The 19494-nt window shown below is 37.3% G+C and overlaps 1 protein-coding gene across 3 annotated transcripts in view; it reads right to left on the bottom strand.

Annotated features, from left to right (window-relative positions):
• Positions 1-7102: 7102 nt before the first annotated feature.
• The window catches only part of LOC105492657 (ARF like GTPase 6 interacting protein 6), a 49037-nt gene continuing 36645 nt past the window's right edge, over positions 7103-19494 (bottom strand). The window contains exon 5 of one of the 3 annotated variants that reach the window (XR_003020658.2): positions 7103-13889. Coding sequence is in view for 2 of the 3 variants with exons in the window: in XM_024796269.2 (XP_024652037.1) it covers positions 13796-13889 (94 nt within the window). In the remaining variant the exon portion in view is untranslated. The remainder of the gene's footprint in view (positions 13890-19494) is intronic. The other 2 variants (XM_024796269.2, XM_011759883.2) reach the window with 2 other exon arrangements.

Raw genomic sequence — 19494 nt, 5'->3', positions numbered from 1 at the left:
GGCTGGAGTGCAGTGGCCGGATCTCAGCTCACTGCAAGCTCCGCCTCCCGGGTTTACGCCATTCTCCTGCCTCAGCCTCCTCAGTAGCTGGGACTACAGGCGCCCGCCACCTCGCCCGGCCAGTTTTTTTTTTTGTATTTTTTTAGTAGAGACGGGGTTTCACCGTGTTAGCCAGGATGGTCTCGATCTCCTGACCTCGTGATCCGCCCGTCTCGGCCTCCCAAAGTGCTGGGATTACAGGCTTGAGCCACCGCGCCCGGCCTGCTATAGTTACTTTTAAAAATTTTCCTTTTATTTCTCAGTTCATATTGCATTGGGGGGCCTGGGAGAGCATATTCCTTATTATATTACCTAAATCATTAAGATTTTTTCTTTAAATACTAAGAAATTTCCAATTGCTTAAAATCTTCATTGTTGATTTGAGGTGTATCTGCCCGTTTTTGGTAGCAATAAGTTACCAAAATAAAATTTCTTTTCTAAGATTTTTTTTCAGCTGGGCACAGTGGCTCATGCCTATAATCCCAACATTTTGGGAGGTCAAAGTGGGAGAACCACTTGAGCCCAGGGGTTTGAGACCAGCTCTGTCAACATAGCAAGACCCCATATCCACAAAATAAAAAAAAATTAGCCAGGCGTGGTGACACACACCTGTAGTCCTAGCTACTCAGGAGGCTGAGGTGGGAGGATCAGTGGATCCTGGAGGTCGAGGCTGCAGTGAACTGTGGTCATGCCACTGCACTCTATTCTGGGTGACAGAGCAGGACCCTGTCTCAAAAAAAATAAGATTTTTTTTCTATGGAAAACTGCTTATTTTCTTTTATATGTATATGTTTATGGTACTAAAATAAGCTTTTTTTTTCACTGACGTTATTTCTGAGACATTTCTACAAAATAAAAACTCACTTCTTACTGGGAGACAGAGAAATAGGATCTACTAATAGTTTTGATTTATACCTGCCATGAGACTAAGCATAAAAATTTGTTTATCAAGAAAGGTTTTCAGGAAATTCACTCTAGTAGGTCTTTCAGTTTAAAATAATTTATTCTATTCTATTGATAGCGAGAAACAGGTAAAAAATTATTCTATCAATTATATAAAATGTTTCTTATTGGATGCCTACACTATACTTAAGTAGGACTCTTACTTTGTTTCTGTGAACCTAATTTGCTCAATTTGTATTTGCTCAATTTGAAAGTACAATTTTATATAAAAACTGCTCAATTTGAAATTTGCTCAATTTGAAAGTACAATTTTATATAAAAACTTATGTAGAATAAATGTCATGCACTTTATATTTTATATCAATAGGAACTTATAACATCCAACAGTGTAAGCACTACCTGTATTTAATGCAAAATGGAAAATTATGCTGTCATTCCACTTTTAGAGTCAGTGTACTAACTTTTGCTTTGGACAGCTTTGCATAGCACTAAGAATTATAACTGATTGTAACTCACCTAGAAGTAGTAATTATTTTTTTGGTATCTAGCTCAAATACAGATTTTAAAAGTTTTATTTTTTAAAATATAAATTATGCTCACAGATTTTAAGATAGTAGTTTTTGTTTTTTGTTTTTTGTTTTTGTTTGAGATGGAGTCTCACTCTGTCACCCAGGCTGGAGTGCAGTGGCATGATCTTGGCTCACTGCAACCTCTGCCCTCCGAGTTCAACGATTCTTTTGCCTCAGCCTCCTGAGTAGCCAGGATTACAGGCACCTGCCACCGCACGCAGCTAATTTTTTGTATTTTTAGTAGAGACGGGGTTTCACCATCTTGGCCAGGCTGTTCTTGAATTCCTGACATTGTGATCCACCCGCCTGGGCCTCCCAAAATGCTGGGGACTACAGGCATGGTGAGCCACTGTGCCTGGCTGGTAGTTTTTTTTTTAAGGTTAAAATTTCAGCAGCAATGCGAACACCTACAAAAATTTCGGGGGCATCGGGATTTTGTTTTTAATATTAAACCGCTCTTAGGGATTCCTGTTTTCCCCTCCATATTACACTGAACTGAATATCCAGGTCCATTCTGGAGCTGACCCAAAGCCACCAAGTGGCTGGTCTTTAGTCTTCTCTAAAGAGAAGGAAAAGAAGAGTTCAGTGAGTCCAGAATGGGCCCAACTCCACAGTTAATTTCAATAAGTAAGTGTAAAACACAGTTGATTTCTGGGAATAGAGGGAGGGGCAAGGAGTACCATGCTGAAAGAAGTGTCAAGAAAACAGCGTTATTAAGTTTTGTTGGAAAGAAAAGGCTACTAGGGTAAATGTCGGAAACTAATCGTTCATCCATTTCAGTGTTCTTCATAGTGGTAACACAAAACAATTCTTCACTACTTTCCAGAACTTCTTTCCTGTAACATTAATTTTATCTCTGAAACATTCTGCCTTCAAAACTGCAGCATTTATTATATAAACCTTTATCAGAACTATCTAGACTTTTATAATAACTCATTCTACCTCTAGATAGAAACTATATTTTGTGAGTTTGCAATGTGCTGAGAATTTTTTTCTTCTAAAACTATCACTTAGGAGCTCTGAGGACCCCTTATTATTATATTTTGGGAATATGTAATATTTTATATTGGGAATATATAATATTTGCACAAGCCTATTTTAATTCTACTTATGCCCTTTATGATTGAATAAACCACTAATTACTGTGGCCCACCCTCCACATCTGGCAGATACATACAGTTGACCCTCCAGAACCCGAAGATTCAACCACCTACCAATGGAAAATAGTCAAAAAGTTAAAAAAAAAACTCAAATAGCAATACAACAATAAAAATAATACAAATAAAATATAGTATGACAACTATTTATATAGCATGACAACTATTTATATGGCATCTACACTGTGTTAGGTATTATAGGTAATCTAGAGATTATTTAAAGCCTATGGAAGGATATGCATAGGTTATATACAAATACTACACCATTTTTATAAGAGGAACTTGAGCATCCACAGATTTTGGTATCTGTGGGGTTGGGGTTGAGGTTGGGGGAGTGGAGTCCTGGAATTGAGAATTCTTAAATTTGGTAAGTCTTTTCAGCAGGGATTTGAAATGTTTCTTTTTCTTGAGTACTGGAAGCCAGAACTTTAGTTCAAAGTTATGTATTTCAATTGTTTCTAATGCTTTCCCTGGTGGTTCCTGATGTACAAATTTAGGGGCTTTTTTCCTCATTATGTTACCAGGGTTTGTCCACTCTCAAACATCTGTCATTTTCCTGCCCATTTGTATGACTTTCTGGGGTATTCTTATACAATTTTTCCAAATTCCAATAACTAGGAGAGTTTAGTGTCATTTGTAAATTTGGATGTTTGGTTGTGTACAACCTTTTCAGGTTATAAATAAAATTATCATTCTAAGCATTGGTTTTTAATGGACTTTCTCATATTGCTGGATATGTCTTTACACAGAGAAGTGACCTGTAATTTTTTATAATTTAGGCATTTATTCCAAGGACTCAGTATTTAAAAATACTTTACTGTGGAGACTTGCTCTGATATATTAATTTATAAAAATATGGATAAATCACATTATCTGTTCCTTAATCACATCACTTATCTGCTCAGTCCAATGAAATTGCAAATGGTCAGATCTTAAGAAAATCCAGAAATACACTTTATTTTTAAAACCATACTTATTACTTTTACTTTTTCGGTTTTTGGTTTTTTTTTTTTTTTGGAGATGGAGTCTCACTCTCTCACCTAGGCTGGAGTGCAGTTGGCTCACTGCAACCTCCGCCTCCCAGGTTCAAGTGATTCTCATGCCTCAGCCTCCCAAGTAGCTGAGATTACAGGTGTGAGCCACCACGCCTGGCTAATTTTTGTACTTTTAGTAGAGACTGGGATTTCACCATGTTGGCCAGGCTGGTCTCAAACTCCTGACCTCAGGTGATCTACCCGCCTCAGCCTCCCAAAGTGCTGGAATTACAGGCATGAGCCACTGCACCTGGTCCCTTTTTTGTGTTTTTGAAAAAAATTTAGTATTGTATAATGATATTTGTACTACCATAGGAAATACTTGCTTATGTGCTTGTAGTAAGTTTTCTTATTTTCTATTTGTGCATTTATAAGATGCTCAAAAAGTGAAGTCATATCTTCCAAAATTTTTTTTCACTTTTTCCTTATATGACTTTGTAATTGTATGCACAGACTAGTTCAGTAAATGTCATAAACAGTTACTGAGGGCCAGGCACAGTGGCAGTAACTCATGCCTGTCATTCCAACAATTTGGAAGATGGAAGCAGGAGGACCGCTTGAGCCCAGGAGTTCAAGACTAGCCTGGGCAACATAACAAAACCCTGTCTCTATAACAAAATTTAAAAATTGGCTGGGCATTGTGGTGCATGCCTGCAGTCCTAGCTACTCAGCAGGCGGAGGCGGGAGGATCACTTGAGCTTCACAGGTTGAGGCTGCAGTGAGCACTAACCGTACCACTACACTCCAGCCCGAGTGACAGAACAAGACTCCAGCTGAAAACAAACAAAAACAATTACTGAGCACTTGTTGTGTATAAGCTCCAGCCTAGGTATTATGCACATAAAAAAGGAGTCTAAAAGACTTTAAAAAGATGAGTCATTATAAAATAATAAGAGTAGATAGCATATTATAATTTTAAAAATTAGTGTTATAAGAAATGAGTCCAGATGGCACAAATCATGGTGAAACAAAGCTTTTTTTTCATGAGGCTTTGTGGATAGGTAGTGGTGGAGAGTTGAGATATAATGAATGTTTGGTTCTTGGTTTTAAACGTGGAAATCTAACTTTGGCTAGCTTTGGAAGAAAATAATTTTGTTATAAGGTTAGGGAATTGCTCACAGAATTGAAGGAAAGGCCAGAGAACCAGGATCATAAAATGACAGACACCAAGGAAAGGCTGGTAACAGAGATAACAGCTAAGGTTTTGCTTCAAAATAGTTTGATTAGGATTCAATTAGTAGCCCAACCGCTGGTAAAGACAGCTAGAAGCCATTGTCACTACCACTGAATGGTACAACTGTGACTGAATTCTCAACTTTTTGTCAGTTACTGTACCATTCATTCACAATTCAAAGACTTAGGCAGGAGAATAAAATTGGTGGCACCAAGGTTAAATACACTAGCAATCAAGTTGGGAGAAAGCAAATATCCACTATTTAGCCTTCTCTAATGCATCTTCAAGACTTGTCTCCCACAAACACTCATATAACAAGGAATTCTCTCAAAATAGAACTGGATTTTGGGGTTGAGTAGTCAAAAAATGATAAAATATCCAATAGCCTCCACTTGTTTGCCTGTCCAATATTGATATAGTTTGGCTGCATCCCCACCTAAGTCTCATCTTGAATTGTAGTTCCCATAATCCCCATGTGTCATGGGAAGGACCAAGTGAGAGGTAACTGAATCATGAGAGTGGTTCCCCCATGCTGTTCTTGTGATAGTGAGAGAGTTTTCATGAGATCTGATGGTTTTATCAGGGGCTTTCCCCTACTTTTGCTCTGCACTTCTTCTTGCTGCTGCCATGTGAAGAAAGATGTGTTTGCTTCCCCTTCCACCATGATTGTAAGTTTCCTGAGGCCTTCACAGCCCTGCGGAACTATGAGTCAATTAAACTTCTTTCCTTTATAAATTACCCAGTTTCAGATATTTCTTCATAGTAGTGTGAGAACGGACTAATACAAATATACACAAACTTGCAGGCCGGGTGCAGTGACTCCCACCTGTAATCCTAGCACTTTGGGAAGCCGAGGTGGGCAGATCACTTGAGGTCAGGAGTTCAAGACCAGCCTGGCCAACATGGTGAAACCCCGTCCCTACTAAAAATACAAAAATTAGCCAGGCATGGTGGCACACACTTGTAATTCCAGCTACTTGGGAGGCTGAGGTGAGAGAATTGCTTGAACCTGGGAGGCGGAGGTTGCAGTTAACTGAGATCATGCTGCTGCACTCCAGCCTGGGTGACAAAGTGAGACTTCATCATATATATATATATATATATATATATATATATATATATATACACACACATATATATATATACATACACACACACACATACACACACACACAAACACACACACACACAAACTACTACTTCCCATGAGAACTCCTTCTCCAAAAAACTATTCCACCTTATATCATACAACAATTTCTTGTTCATTTGGCCCCTTCCTTATAGGAAGACAATCAAGAGCCTCATAGGTTACTATTGTATTCAGTGCCATATCCAGGATCTCAGGAATTGTCCACTGCCCCCCTGTTCTATAGTAATTTCATCACAATATTCTGTAACCTTATGCCCTACATAAAGTTATAGAGTTAGCCAAATGTTTAAAATCCTACATACAATAATGGAAGAGATGAAGAAAAAAAGCAGGAACACACATGCCATAGGAAGGAAATGAGTAGAGGTTATGGTTCTTCATTTCTGAAATTGATAAGGCTCTAGTCTAGTATTTGACTTATTTTGTTCAATATTTATTCCATGTTCCCTTGGCTTTCAGCCAGAAATCTAATAAATATAGGGTTTTTTAAATCAAGTAGGCTAACCAAAACTTCATTCCTGAAGGATTTGAGCCTCTGCCAATGTCAGGTGTTGTAATATTCCTCTAAGTAAACATGAGAGTCTAACATGGACGCAGCTTGGACCTTTGTCCATATTCCTTCTGGCTTCCACTGTATTGCAGTAACTGGATTTCCCATTGGTGGATGGATTATTAATCACTGCAATCAGTACCAGAATACTCATTTTGCCTGTTGTCTAGTAATATAAGGAACTTTAAATGGCCAAATGTAGTTTCAGCTTCAGTTCAATAACAGCACTGTGTATAACCGTACAGAAGTATTTTTCCTTTGAGTACAAAAATAGGCTGCCTATGGAGATGGGAAGAAAATTTTTTATGGGTATGTTTTTGTGAGAATTCTTTGGCTAGAGGCTATATTACATGGGGAACCTTAATAACATACAAGGCCATAGTAGTTAAAAACCAGTGTCTTTGGCAGACCTTGCGAGGCAGAGGTCCGCAGGGTACTGGCAGAGAGAAACCTTGTTTAGCTAATAACTCTTTCCTTTTGAGAAACAGCTGTTTCTACTGGGGCATTTTCGAGAATAAACACCACATCTTAGAACTCCCAGTAACCCTGTGACCTCAGCTGTCCATTCTGGACCAGATGTTATCTGATTCACTTTTGTCATTAACATAGATGAGGGTTTTTCAACCTTAGCACTATTGATATTTTGGACTGAATTATTCTCTCTCCTGGGGAACTGTCCTCTCTGCTGGGGAACTGTAGAATCTTTAGCAATCTGGCCTGTTGACTAGTTGCCAGTAGCATCCCCCGATTGTAACAATCAAAAACATCTCAAAACATTGCTAAGTAATTAGCTACATTTCTATGTTTTGCCCCGGAAGGCAAAATTGCCCTTAGTTAAGAACCACTGACATAGATGCATCCTTTAATTTTCCTGAAGTCCTAAGCAAGTTGTATGATCAGATTCCCATCCTGCTTCCTACTGTCGTGCAGCCTCTTTTCATTCAGCCCCAGTCTGGCCTCATGAGGGTTTGGTATAGATAATTGACTGATGTTGAAACTCAAGCCCAATTTACAGATGATTCAGTGTAATATGTTACTACCAGCTAAAAGTGAAGTGGCGGGGGACATAAACCCCCACTCATAGGTGGCAGCAACGTGCAGTGAAAAAGAAAATTTTCCTAGGGAGTTCAATATGAATTTCAAGCAGTCCATATTGTTTTCTCCTTGGCTAGAAAAAATATGGTATGAAATAAGGATTATGTAAATTCAAGGAGAGCAAACTAGTAGTTTGGCTGGATTGCCAGGGACTTGACAAAGGACTGGTGCCAACTTAAGAAAGGTTGGGAAGAGATATACAGATGGATCTCTTTAAATGGACCCAGAATTGAGAATATTTCTGAGCTATGTGAATGCTAACAACAAAGCCTTCATTGTGAAAGAGGCTCTAAATAAGCAGGTGGACAGCATAACCTATACTGTAGATGGTCGTCTCAGTCAAGCCAATGCTTAATGGGAGCGTAAAAGCTAGGATGGCGGGGTAGTTTTCAGATGGACCCACATTTTCAAAGGCTTTCCTGGCTGCTGCTGCCTTTCTATCTCTGCTGCCCCATTCCCACCCCACCATCTTCTCTACCTCTCCCTCTTTGTGGCATCATATCTTGGGGAATGAGCCAGCTACCTGATAACCAATTAATTGCATTAGATGAGGTAGCACTTAGCAGTTTTGTCCCCACTGGTAGATATACTATGGTCTTAGATTTGCTTTCCCTGCCTCTGGCAGCCCTACTGTTTACTGCATAATTTATACATTATCATGGATTCCCACTGCATTGCTCAGGCCAAGGAACTTAATACCCTGGGGAGGTAAGACAATGTGCTCAATTGCTCACTTCCTTTTTTTTTGAGAGTCTCACTCTGTTGCCCAGGCTGGAGTGCAGTAGTGTGATCTGGCTCACTGCAACTTCCACTTCCCAGGTTCAGATGATTCTGTCTCAGCCTTCCAAGTAGCTGGGATTACAGGCATGTACCACCACAACTGGTTTTTGTATCTTCAGTAGGGACGGAGTTTCACCATGTTGCCCAGGCTGCTGCTGAACTCTTGGCCTCAAGTAATCTGCCCACCTCAGCCTCCCAAAATGCTGGGATTACAGGTGTGAGCCACCACACCTGGCCACACTCAATTCTTATTTTGTTGACTTCTCTCTTATAATGCACCTCAAACACTGAAATAATCTATTCAAGAGTTAGTTACTAAGCTAGCTGAGAGTTAACACTAAAATGGCATCTTTCTGGATGCAATGTATGTTTTTATCCAAGAGCTGATTTTTGCTCGTTTCTCCCATGCCCATATTACATGGGTTCAAGAACCAAGACATTGCCAGATGTTTCTATTACACCCAGTGACCCAATAATAAAGTTTTTGCTTTCTGTTCCTCTGACTCTGAACTCTGTTTTAAAGGTTTTAGTACTTAAGGAAGGAGTTCAAAAGGAAAACTGGTTCAGAAGAAATGGAAGTTCAAACTGCCATCTGGTAATTTTAGATTTTGTATGCCATGAATAATCATACAAAAAAGAGGGTCACTGTATTAGTTGGCGTGTTTTAACATTATAATACAAATGATGCCACAAAATAAGCAAGGAAGAATATAGAAGGAAAATATATTTGTTCTTATACTGCCATATACAGTGGCAAAAGATGAACTAAGAGCTGAAATGTGTCAGAAATAAAGCTTTGGTCACCATATCAGGGAAGAAATTTAGCCAAGGTAGTAGCCAAAGCAAAGATAAAATAGAATACATGTGTATAGAAGGGAAGGTGTCATGACCAAGTGCTTAATTTTAATAAGATAGTAACTTCAATCTGTATTTTCTTGCTCTCGTATATAAAGTGTATTTTAACCAATTTCCCATTTTTGTCCTTTTTAAAAATACTGTTCTAGTTCACATAAAAAAAAATGTCTTGTCTTAATAAGTATTAAAATGACTAAGTAATTTGTAGAATATCAGCAAGATAATGTGGCAAAACTAGAAGGGACACAATCTGAAGGTCCTGGCTTTGGTATTGGATATAGTATATAATGGCTACATTGTTACATATGAGTACTGTTGTAAGTTTAAGGGTGAAAAGAGAAGCTGACCAGCAGAGTGTACAGTGATTATTTGTATCTGTGGTTGTTCAATATCCATTCTACCATCCCAAAATAATTTCAGATGCTGCCTTCAACTAGAGAAGCCAAAGGAGTAGGCACACAGTCTAGTCTTGGCCAACTGGGCACTCTCTGCAAGGATCCATCTATATACATTATCCGGACCAGGATATCCCCACTATCAGACAGTCCCTTTGCTTCATTCTCCTTGACTCTCTGGCACTTTCTAGGTTCCTGCCCACCGGTCCTGATTCCCTTTTCCTTAGTCAGATGGTGTGATAGTTAATATTGTCGACTTCATTGAAGGATGCAAAAGTATTGTTCCCAAGTGTGTCTGTGAGAGTGTTGCCAAAGGAGATTAACATTTGAGTTGGTGCACTGGGAGACACAGACCCACCCGCAATGTGGGTGAGCACCATCCCCTCAACTGCCAGAGAGGCAATAATAAAGCAGGCAGAAGATGGGAGAAGTGGACTTGGTGAGTCTTCTGGCCTTCTTCTCTCTCCCATGCTGGATGCTTCCTGCCCTCGAACATGACTCCAAGTTCTTCGGCTTTTGGACTCCTGGACTTACACCAGTGGTTCTCGGGCCATTGGCCACAGACTGCAGGCTGCACTGTTGGCTTCCCTTCCTTTGAGGTTTTGGAACTCGGACTGAACCAGTACTGGCTTCCTTGCTCAACTTGCATACGGCCTATTGTGGGACTTCACCTGTGGTCGTGTGAATCAATTCTTCTTAATAAACTCCCTTTCACGTATACGTATATCCTATTCTGTCCGTCTACAGAACCCTAATACAGATGGTTTCTGGCACTTGACATAATCAAGAGAATGGGCAGAAATGGGAAAATAGAAATCTTTTTAAATCTGACTTACCAGAAGTCTCTCAATCACATCTTTTCAAGGAAACTTTTCATTTTGGATATTGTCCCTGCTTCTTTGGTGTGAGTCTCCATTGATTGTATCCTTATCTTTCCTATTTCCAGTCTTTCTTATGTGTGTGGTGGGGGCGGGGGTGCTACTCTGCTGCTTCTGCTTATTATTTGCATTCTTAGCTCTTTAGTTTTCAATCTTATGTCCTGATAAATGTACTTGAAGTTACAAATTACTTTTACAGTGTTTTCTCTAGGTCCTACAAATTCTGACATCTAGTATTTTCACTGTAGTTTAAGTATTTTGTTAAGTATTATTCTTCCCATTTGACAGGTAAGGAAACTGGGAAATGCTAAGATATTAAGTAACAGCTGTAGTTAAAACTCATTATGTTATATAACTAAAGAATCATATCTTGGTAACTACAGTAATATTCTTTCTGATAACACTTGAACAAGGTAGAACTGAATTTGGGGACATAATAAATTCTTGATGAAACAGCAAGATTAATAATAACTAGTTTAATTTATTCTAAAATGTCTTTTCAAGTCCCTGAGACTAATCACTAGCCACAATACTTACATCCTGTGGATCTTTCACAAGTAATTAAATGGAATGCTGTAAGCTACATATAAAGAGATGAGATCACCTGAGTCAGTTTCATAATAGAGATGGATTCCAGCTGCTAGATAAGCTCATTTTGACTTGTTTTGTTGCAAATGACAAAAGCCAATGTTAACAGCAAAGGCCAAAAGAGACAAATTTATTGATTCATGTATCAAGAATGGCAGGATTGCCACCGGGCATCATGGACCAGGGTAATGCCATTAGCAATATCCCTATCAGCCTTATTCTGTCCCACTGAACCTGGCTGAACTACAGCTGCCAGCATTTCCGGGGCTTGTATTTTCCCAGCTTCGTCACATCTTAATTTCAAGTTGAAAAATCCTGGGAAGAGACTTACTTCATTTAAGTCATTTCTCTATTCTATTCATTGTAGCCAGGCAAAATGAGATTAGGATTAGCTCAGCCAGAGTTAGGTAACTATCCTTCCCTCATCATTCTGGATGATTTATATTTGGACTCTCTATGTCAGACGGGAGAGAGGAGGGTCATTTTCCAAAAAAGGGGAGTAACAGTCCAGAAGAAATAGGATTCCACAAAAATATCTTACAGATACATATCTCTCTATATGTATCTATATTAATACATATTTTGTAGGTATATATAGTCATGTTTGGCTTAATGACAGGGATATATTCTGAAAAAAGTGTCATTAGGCAATTTCATCATTGTGTGAACATCAGAGTGTACTTACACAAACCTAGATGGTATAGCCTACTAGACACCTAGGCTATATGGTATAGCTTATTGTTCCTAGACTGTAAGCCTGTACTGCATGTTACTGTACTGAAAATTGCAGGCAACTGTAACACGATGGTAAATATTTGTGTATCTAAACAGAGAAAAGGTATAGTAATAAAATGCAGTGTTATAATCTTACTGAGGAATTCACTGTCATAAGCACAGTTTGTTGTGACCAAAATGCTGTTATATGGCACATGACTGTCTAGGGTCTACGTATCTCTGGGGTCTACTGTTAATAACTTTCTTAGTCATTAGACACAAAGAATCTGGAGGGAGCCACTCACATTGGTGGTGGGTGGGAATACAGAGGGGTGGAGAGAAGATAAATTACTTGTATAATCTTTGCAATGAAAGGGTCCTTTGGAGTCAAAGGGTGAGGAGTTTAAGGGTGCAGGAAGGAAGGCAGGGAGTGAAAACAGATTCACTGCAACCACCACTCTGGTAGGAATACTTAAGCCATGGGATTGATATTTAGATACCCCCCCCACACACACTTCAGATAATTTAAATTGGAGCAGTATTAGTCATTTGCAACCAAAGAGTTTTGAATAGTAAAAGAAATGCTAGACTTTTAGAAATCTTGTTTAGTCAGTAAGAACATTCAGTAGATAATAAGGGAACACACTGCACAAATTCATTCCCACTTAGCCTGAATAAGCAGTCTGACTACACAATGCTTTCTTATTGTAAGTTTTCCTATGGCCAGGGAAAACAGCTTTGGAAATAGCCCATCTTTCTAAAATTGAGGTAACTTTCTAAATATCAAAGGTGTTTAATAACAGAGGGGAAAAATTAAGGCTTCATTACTTAGAAAACAAAATATCACAATTACAGAAGCGCATTTAAAGAGGAAAATTATAAAATTATATGAACTATATGTAGTTTTTAATATCTAGTATCAAAACACCTCTTCTACTTTGGTAACTAAATTTTTGAGATTAAGAACAAACTAGTTCAATCATTCTCACATACAAAAATTTCATGTTTATATTTATTAAAAACAAAATAATGCAAGTTCTGTTAAAGAACAATATATACACCAAGATAAATATTTGGAATTGTGGAAATAGAAATAGTAAAAATTTCAAATTTCTCAATATTTTAATGACTTAAATAATTTACCTGTTTTCAGGCATTTTTTGTTAAAAATAAAGTTATTTAATTTTAAACTTAGGTCAATGTGCTTTTTTGCTTTTTTTAAAGAAAAAATTAGTAAAAATGGCAGGTACTAGGTTTGCACTAGCTAAAAAAATAATATTTACAGTTGTCTAGATGTAATAATTTTAAAAACATACAAATTCAATGTGTAGTATGAAAATACATTAAAAAACACATAAGGAACTATGCCCCATAAAAATATAAATGCAACTTCTATTAATTATATGAATATCAAAAATTAAATATTCTGATTTAAAAGTAGCTTCTATGAAAGTCGGAGTAGTAGGCATTATTTGCTTTCCTAAATGTATAAATAAGAAGTATTTCTACCTTAACTAAACAGAAATATCAGTATTTCTTAGCAAAAAATGTAGTACGTACATGAAAAGGCAAGCATTGTCCTGTATTCAAGTTTTTGAGTTTAAATTACATTAAAATGTTTTCTACAACTTGAAAGAACTACACACACAAAAGTAAAAAGATGAGGTAAACATCTTATACTCTGAAGAAAGTACTTAATACTCAGATATTGCCAATTAATCTGTATCTTAATACTCAGACATTCTAAAACAATGCTTTAAAAGGTCTTCCACAATGATGATGATTGTGATAAATATCTGAACTACATAATGAACAGCAGGTTTCTCAGTCTTCTGAGTAGACAATGATGCTCCTTCTTGTTATTAGAAAACAATCATGATTAAGTTTTGCCAACAATATTGCTCCAGTGTGGGTTTACATGAGGCACCATGCTACAGTAAGAGCAGCTACGATGCCATTCAAAATCGCCATGCTATAGCCCATGTGGAAAGAATGTCCAGTCAGTTTCCTAGAAAAAAAGAAAAACACAAATCAAAAAAGGAAAAATGTAATGTGGTATAAAAAAGACACCAAAAGTTTTCATCAAAAATACTTATGACCTTGGAGTGTATTTCCCAAATGTTCACATATGAATACAAAACTTAAAAAAAGAATATTGGACATCTGCAGGATAAATAGTAGATAGCTCTTATTAAGTTCTATGTCAAAACTGTACTGGTTAACAAATATAGTTTGTTATAGTTTCGATTTCATTACTGATGAGTAATGCTGAGTTTCATCCCTATATTTCTTTACTGTGTTTCATTGTCACTGTGTGTAGCCATAACCTAATTCTAAGGTATAAGTTTTGTTATTTTACAAACAGTTCTTTCATTAATTAGCAGTGTGTTTCCCTGCTGTCTGTTCTTACTTTAACTTAAAATACATATTATTTCAAGTATTTGTTCTGTTTGCACCACTTTTAGGTTATATGAAGGAACTCCCTATGTCATTTATAGATATTTCAGCTATAAATCTAACAGGTTACTTAACTGAAGTGGTTTTCTTTTTTTTTTTTTTTTTTTTTGAGACAGAGTCTCGCTCTGCCGCCCAGGCTGGAGTGCAGTGGTGTGATCTTGGCTCACTGCAAGCTCCGCCTCCCGGGTTCACGCCATTCTCCTGCCTCAGCCTCCCGAGTAGCTGGGACTACAGGCGCCCGCCACCTCGCCCGGCTAGTTTTTTTGTATTTTTTAGTAGAGACGGGGTTTCACTGTGTCAGCCAGGATGGTCTCGATCTCCTGACCTCGTGATCCGCCCGTCTCGGCCTCCCAAAGTGCTGGGATTACAGGCTTGAGCCACCGCGCCCGGCCTACTGAAGTGGTTTTCAATGAGTTCTTAAGAATCAGCAAAGACATATCTCTTTTATGATTGCTAGGAGTGCCGAGTTTAATAACTTTTATGTGCATGATATGCCCTGACATTTGTTTCCTTTATCTTGTAACAATCTTACAACAGTTTTTCCCACTAACTGTACTGCAATAATACTATTTGCTTATCCTAATAAGAATGAGACATATTAAAAAGAAAACAAGGTAGTATCCCATTGGGACTCTCTAGAAGGCAGAACAGAATACTCCCCCTTCTGGAGCATAACAAATTGAGGACATACAGGAAGATGTACTAGCAGAAGTAAAAGCCAAAAGACAAAAGCAGTAAGGGCCCCGCACTGAGAGGGTCATAATACCCATATCCTGTCCTCCTTTCCTAAGGAGTAGCCAAAGCCAGAGAAGCACTTAGCTCTGAATTAACACTTGAAGAGCACCTCATAGTGATTCCAGTCGCACAGTATCTGTGACAGAGACTGAAGAAGGTACATTCTTCAAAGGACAGCCCTTTGCATTCATCTGAAGCTACACAGACCCTGATGCTTCCTGACGGTCCCCTGCTCTGTTCCAAAGGAGTTATTATTTACTCTTTTGACTCAACCTTTCTTTACCCAACTAGGGCTAGTCTAAGATGCTTCTCATGTGCTATTAAGGGTTAACCTACCTAGCTATATTACCTATCTATGTCGTAAAAGTTATAATGCTTTGTCCCTTTAAAAAAGAAAGTCCTCAAATATATACTGATGACTAGTGAACAGAAACCTAATCATAAAATTGAACAATCAGCATTATCATTCATCATAAAATATTTAGTGATGATCCGAAAAACTTTTAAATTAATACAGTTCAGTCTTCCATATCAGCGGGTTCCACATCCGCAAAATGAACCAAGCAGGTAGAATATATTTGGAAAAAACAAATGCATCAGCACAGAACACGTATAGACTTTTTACCCTTGTCAAACCCTGAACAATACAACAACTATTTATAAAACATTTACATTGTATTAGGTATATTATAAATAATCCAGAGATGTTTTAAAGTATATGAGAGGATACGCTTAGGTTATACGCAAATACTAAGCCATTTTGTATGAGACTTTGAGTATCCTCAGATGTTGACACCTGTGTGGAATCCTGGAACCAATCCTTTACAGATAAAGGGGGATGACTGTACTCACCAGATAAAGTTAATCATCAAAAGGTTCCCAGAGTTAATTGTTCTATTTTAGTAGTTTGTGATCCTCACAATCCCACAAAAATAGAAAAAACTTTAAAGTTCAGTTTACTAAGCCGACAACTACAATGTTGGTATAATTGAATTTCACTGAGATGTATATGCTCAAATGTTCAGTGACTTCCTTACTAAGCAGGCAGAGCAATGCATTTTAATGGCAATGAAAAAATGCTTGGGAGTAGTGGTTCCTAGTTTTTCTGTCATCTCAAATGTACCATATTCCCACTGGGAACGCTGTAGCAATTGTCACAGACTACTGCTAGGCAAAGGACTTAAATCTTTGAAAAATCACTTAATTTAAAGCTTCTTTTCAAAATATTCACCATGATTTTCCTCTTTGGAGGAAGACACAGACAGTCCCTGCAGGCTTTCTCTCTTGTGACTCTAATTTGTGATCTCTAAAGTCTGTTAATAAAGACTGAAGAAATTATGGTTCTCCTTTGTCAAAACTCTATAGAGGACTTGTTTAAAAGTGACTCAAGTAAAATGAAAATATTATCTTTAATTAATGAGTTTAATATCTTCAACAAATGATAATTAAATACTATGTCTACCTCATCCAATCTATATCTATACATGCATTTCACTTTTTTAATCAAAGCATACTAGTAAAATACAAATGTCTAACATTTGTATACAGTTCAATGAATTTTTACTGTGGTAGACTATCATGTACTCACCAACCACATAAAGATAGAGAACGTTTCTGGCACCGCAAAAAGCTCCCTTTTAAATATTCAACTTAATCTCCTGCAGATCTTGAGGTAACTGCAAAACTGAGGGCTGTCACCAGGATTAGTTTCACTTGCTCTTGAAACTACATCTACACGGCATCATACAATATATATTTTTCTGTGTCTGGCTTCTTTTGCTCAGTACTGTCTTTGTGAGATTCGTCCATGTTGTACGTAGTATTAGTTTGTTCTTTTTTACTGCAGTATATAGCAACATGTATTTACTGATTTTACTACTGATGAGTGTTTCCAGTTTGGGGCTCCTACATATAGAGACACTGTGAACATGTTTTCGGTGGGTGGTGGGCATCTGCACTTATTTCTCTTGGATAGATCCTAGGAGTAAAACTGCTGAGTTATAAGGTAGATAAAAATTAGGCTTTAGTAGAAAGCATGAAACATTTTCCCCAAATAGTTGTACCAATTTACATTCCACTAGCAATGTATGAGTTTAAGTTGTTCCACATCATCATGAACACTTCATATTATCAGTGTTTTAAATTTTAACCATTTTAGTGGGTCTGCAGAGTATGTTGTAGTGGTTTCAATATTTATTTTTCTGACAACTAATGTACTTACTGACCATTCAGAAAGCCTCTTTTTTGATGTTTGTGTTCAAAACTTTTTCTCATTTTTTCTATTGGTTTATAGAGTTCTTTACATATTCTAGATACCAATCTTTTGTTAAAGATATATATTGTGAAAAATGTTTATGGTGTGTCTTTTTTTACTCTCTTAATAAGATCTTTTGATAAACAGAAGTTCTTAATTTGAATAAAGTCCCAGTTAGTATTTTAAAAAATGGCTAGTGCTTTTGGTGGCTTTTTCATTAAATTTTTGACTACTCCAAGGTTATGAAGATACTTGGTATCTTAATAAGGTTTTACTTTTCTTCTTTTGATATTTAGCTCTATAATTCATCTCAAATTAATGTGTATTTTTTGTGTTACAGGACAACTGAACACAAAAGAATGAATTTGGTCCTCTACCTTACACAATATACAAAATATACTCAAAATGGACCAAAGACCTAAACACAAGAACTAAGACTATAAAAGTCTTAGAAGGAAACATAGGTATAAATCTTCATGACCTTGAATTAAGCAACAGATTCTTAGATATGACAACAAAAGCACAAGAAACTAAAGAAAAAACATAAATTAGACATCATCTAATTAAAAACCTTTGTGATTCCGAGGACATCACTAAATGAAAACCCACAAAATGGAGGTAAATATTTGCAAATCATATATCTGATAGGGTCTACTATCTAAGATATAAAATAACTCTTATAAGTAAAAAATAAAAAGACAAAGAGTCAAATTTTTAAAAGGATTTGAATTTTTAACTTCAAATTTTTAAAAGGATTTTAAGAGGATTTGGATAGACAATTATCCAAAGACGATATACATACAAATAGCCAACAAGGACATGAAAAGCTGATGATGCTCAATGTCATTAGTTATATGGAAATGGAAATCAAAACCACAAGAGATACTACGCATCATACTCACTACTTGGATGGTTATAATTTAAAAAAAGAAAAAGAAAACAAGTGTTGGTGAGGATGTGGGGAAATCAGAAGTCTTTTTTTTTTTTTTTTTCCAGAAATAAAACCTTATGTTTATGGTCAGCTGGTTTTCAACAAGTGCTAAGACAATTCAATGGGTAAAGAATAGTCATTTCAACAGATGGTGCCATGACAAATGGATATTCACATGCAAAAGAATTAAGTTGGACCCCAACATCACACCATATAAAATTTTTTTTTATTATTATTATTAGTATTATACTTTAAGTTCCACAATGAGATACCATCTCACATCAGTTAGAATGGCAATCATTAAAAAGTCAGGAAACAACAGGTGCTGGAGAGGATGTGGAGAAATAGGAACACTTTTACACTGTTGGTGGGATTGTAAAGTAGTTCAACCATTATGGAAAACAGTATGGCGATTCCTCAAGGATCTAGAACTAGATGTACCATATGACCCAGCCATCCCATTACTGGGGATATACCCAAAGGATTATAAATCTTGCTGCTATAAAGACACATGCACACGTATGTTCACTGCAGCACTATTCACAATAGCAAAGACTTGGAATCAACCCAAATGTCCATCAGTGACAGACTGGATTAAGAAAATGTGGCACATATACACCATGGAATACTATGCAGCCATCAAAAAGGATGAGTTTGTGTCCTTTGTAGGGACATGGATGCAGCTGGAAACCATCATTCTTAGCAAACTATCACAAGAACAGAAAACCAAACACTGCATGTTCTCACTCATAGGTGGGAACTGAACAATGAGATCACTTGGACTCGGGAAGGGGGACATCACACACCGGGGCCTATCACGGGGAGGGGGGAGGGGGGAGAGATTGCATTGGGAGTTATACCTGATGTAAATGACGAGTTGTTGGGTGCTGACGAGTTGATGGGTGCAGCACAGCAACATGGCACAAGTATACATATGTAACAAACCTGCACATTATGCACATGTACCCAGAAGTCTTATACATCGCTGGTGGGAATGTAAAATGATACAGCTGCTGTAGGAAACAGTTTGGAGGTTTCTTAAACCTAACATATGACCCAACAATTCCACTCTAGGTATATATCCAAGAAAACTGAAAACAAGTTCACACAAAAACTTGTACCTCAGTGTTCAAAGCAACATTATTCCTAATAGTCAAAAAGTAGAACTACCCAAATGTCTCTCAACTGATGAATGGATAAAAAAATGGTATACCCATATGGAAAATAATTCAGCCT

This window comes from Macaca nemestrina, chromosome 11 (assembly GCF_043159975.1).
Source record: "Macaca nemestrina isolate mMacNem1 chromosome 11, mMacNem.hap1, whole genome shotgun sequence".
In the NCBI taxonomy this organism is placed as follows: domain Eukaryota; kingdom Metazoa; phylum Chordata; class Mammalia; order Primates; family Cercopithecidae; genus Macaca; species Macaca nemestrina.
The sequence above is the reverse complement of the archived record's forward strand: the minus strand, read 5'-3'. Positions and strand labels throughout refer to the sequence as shown.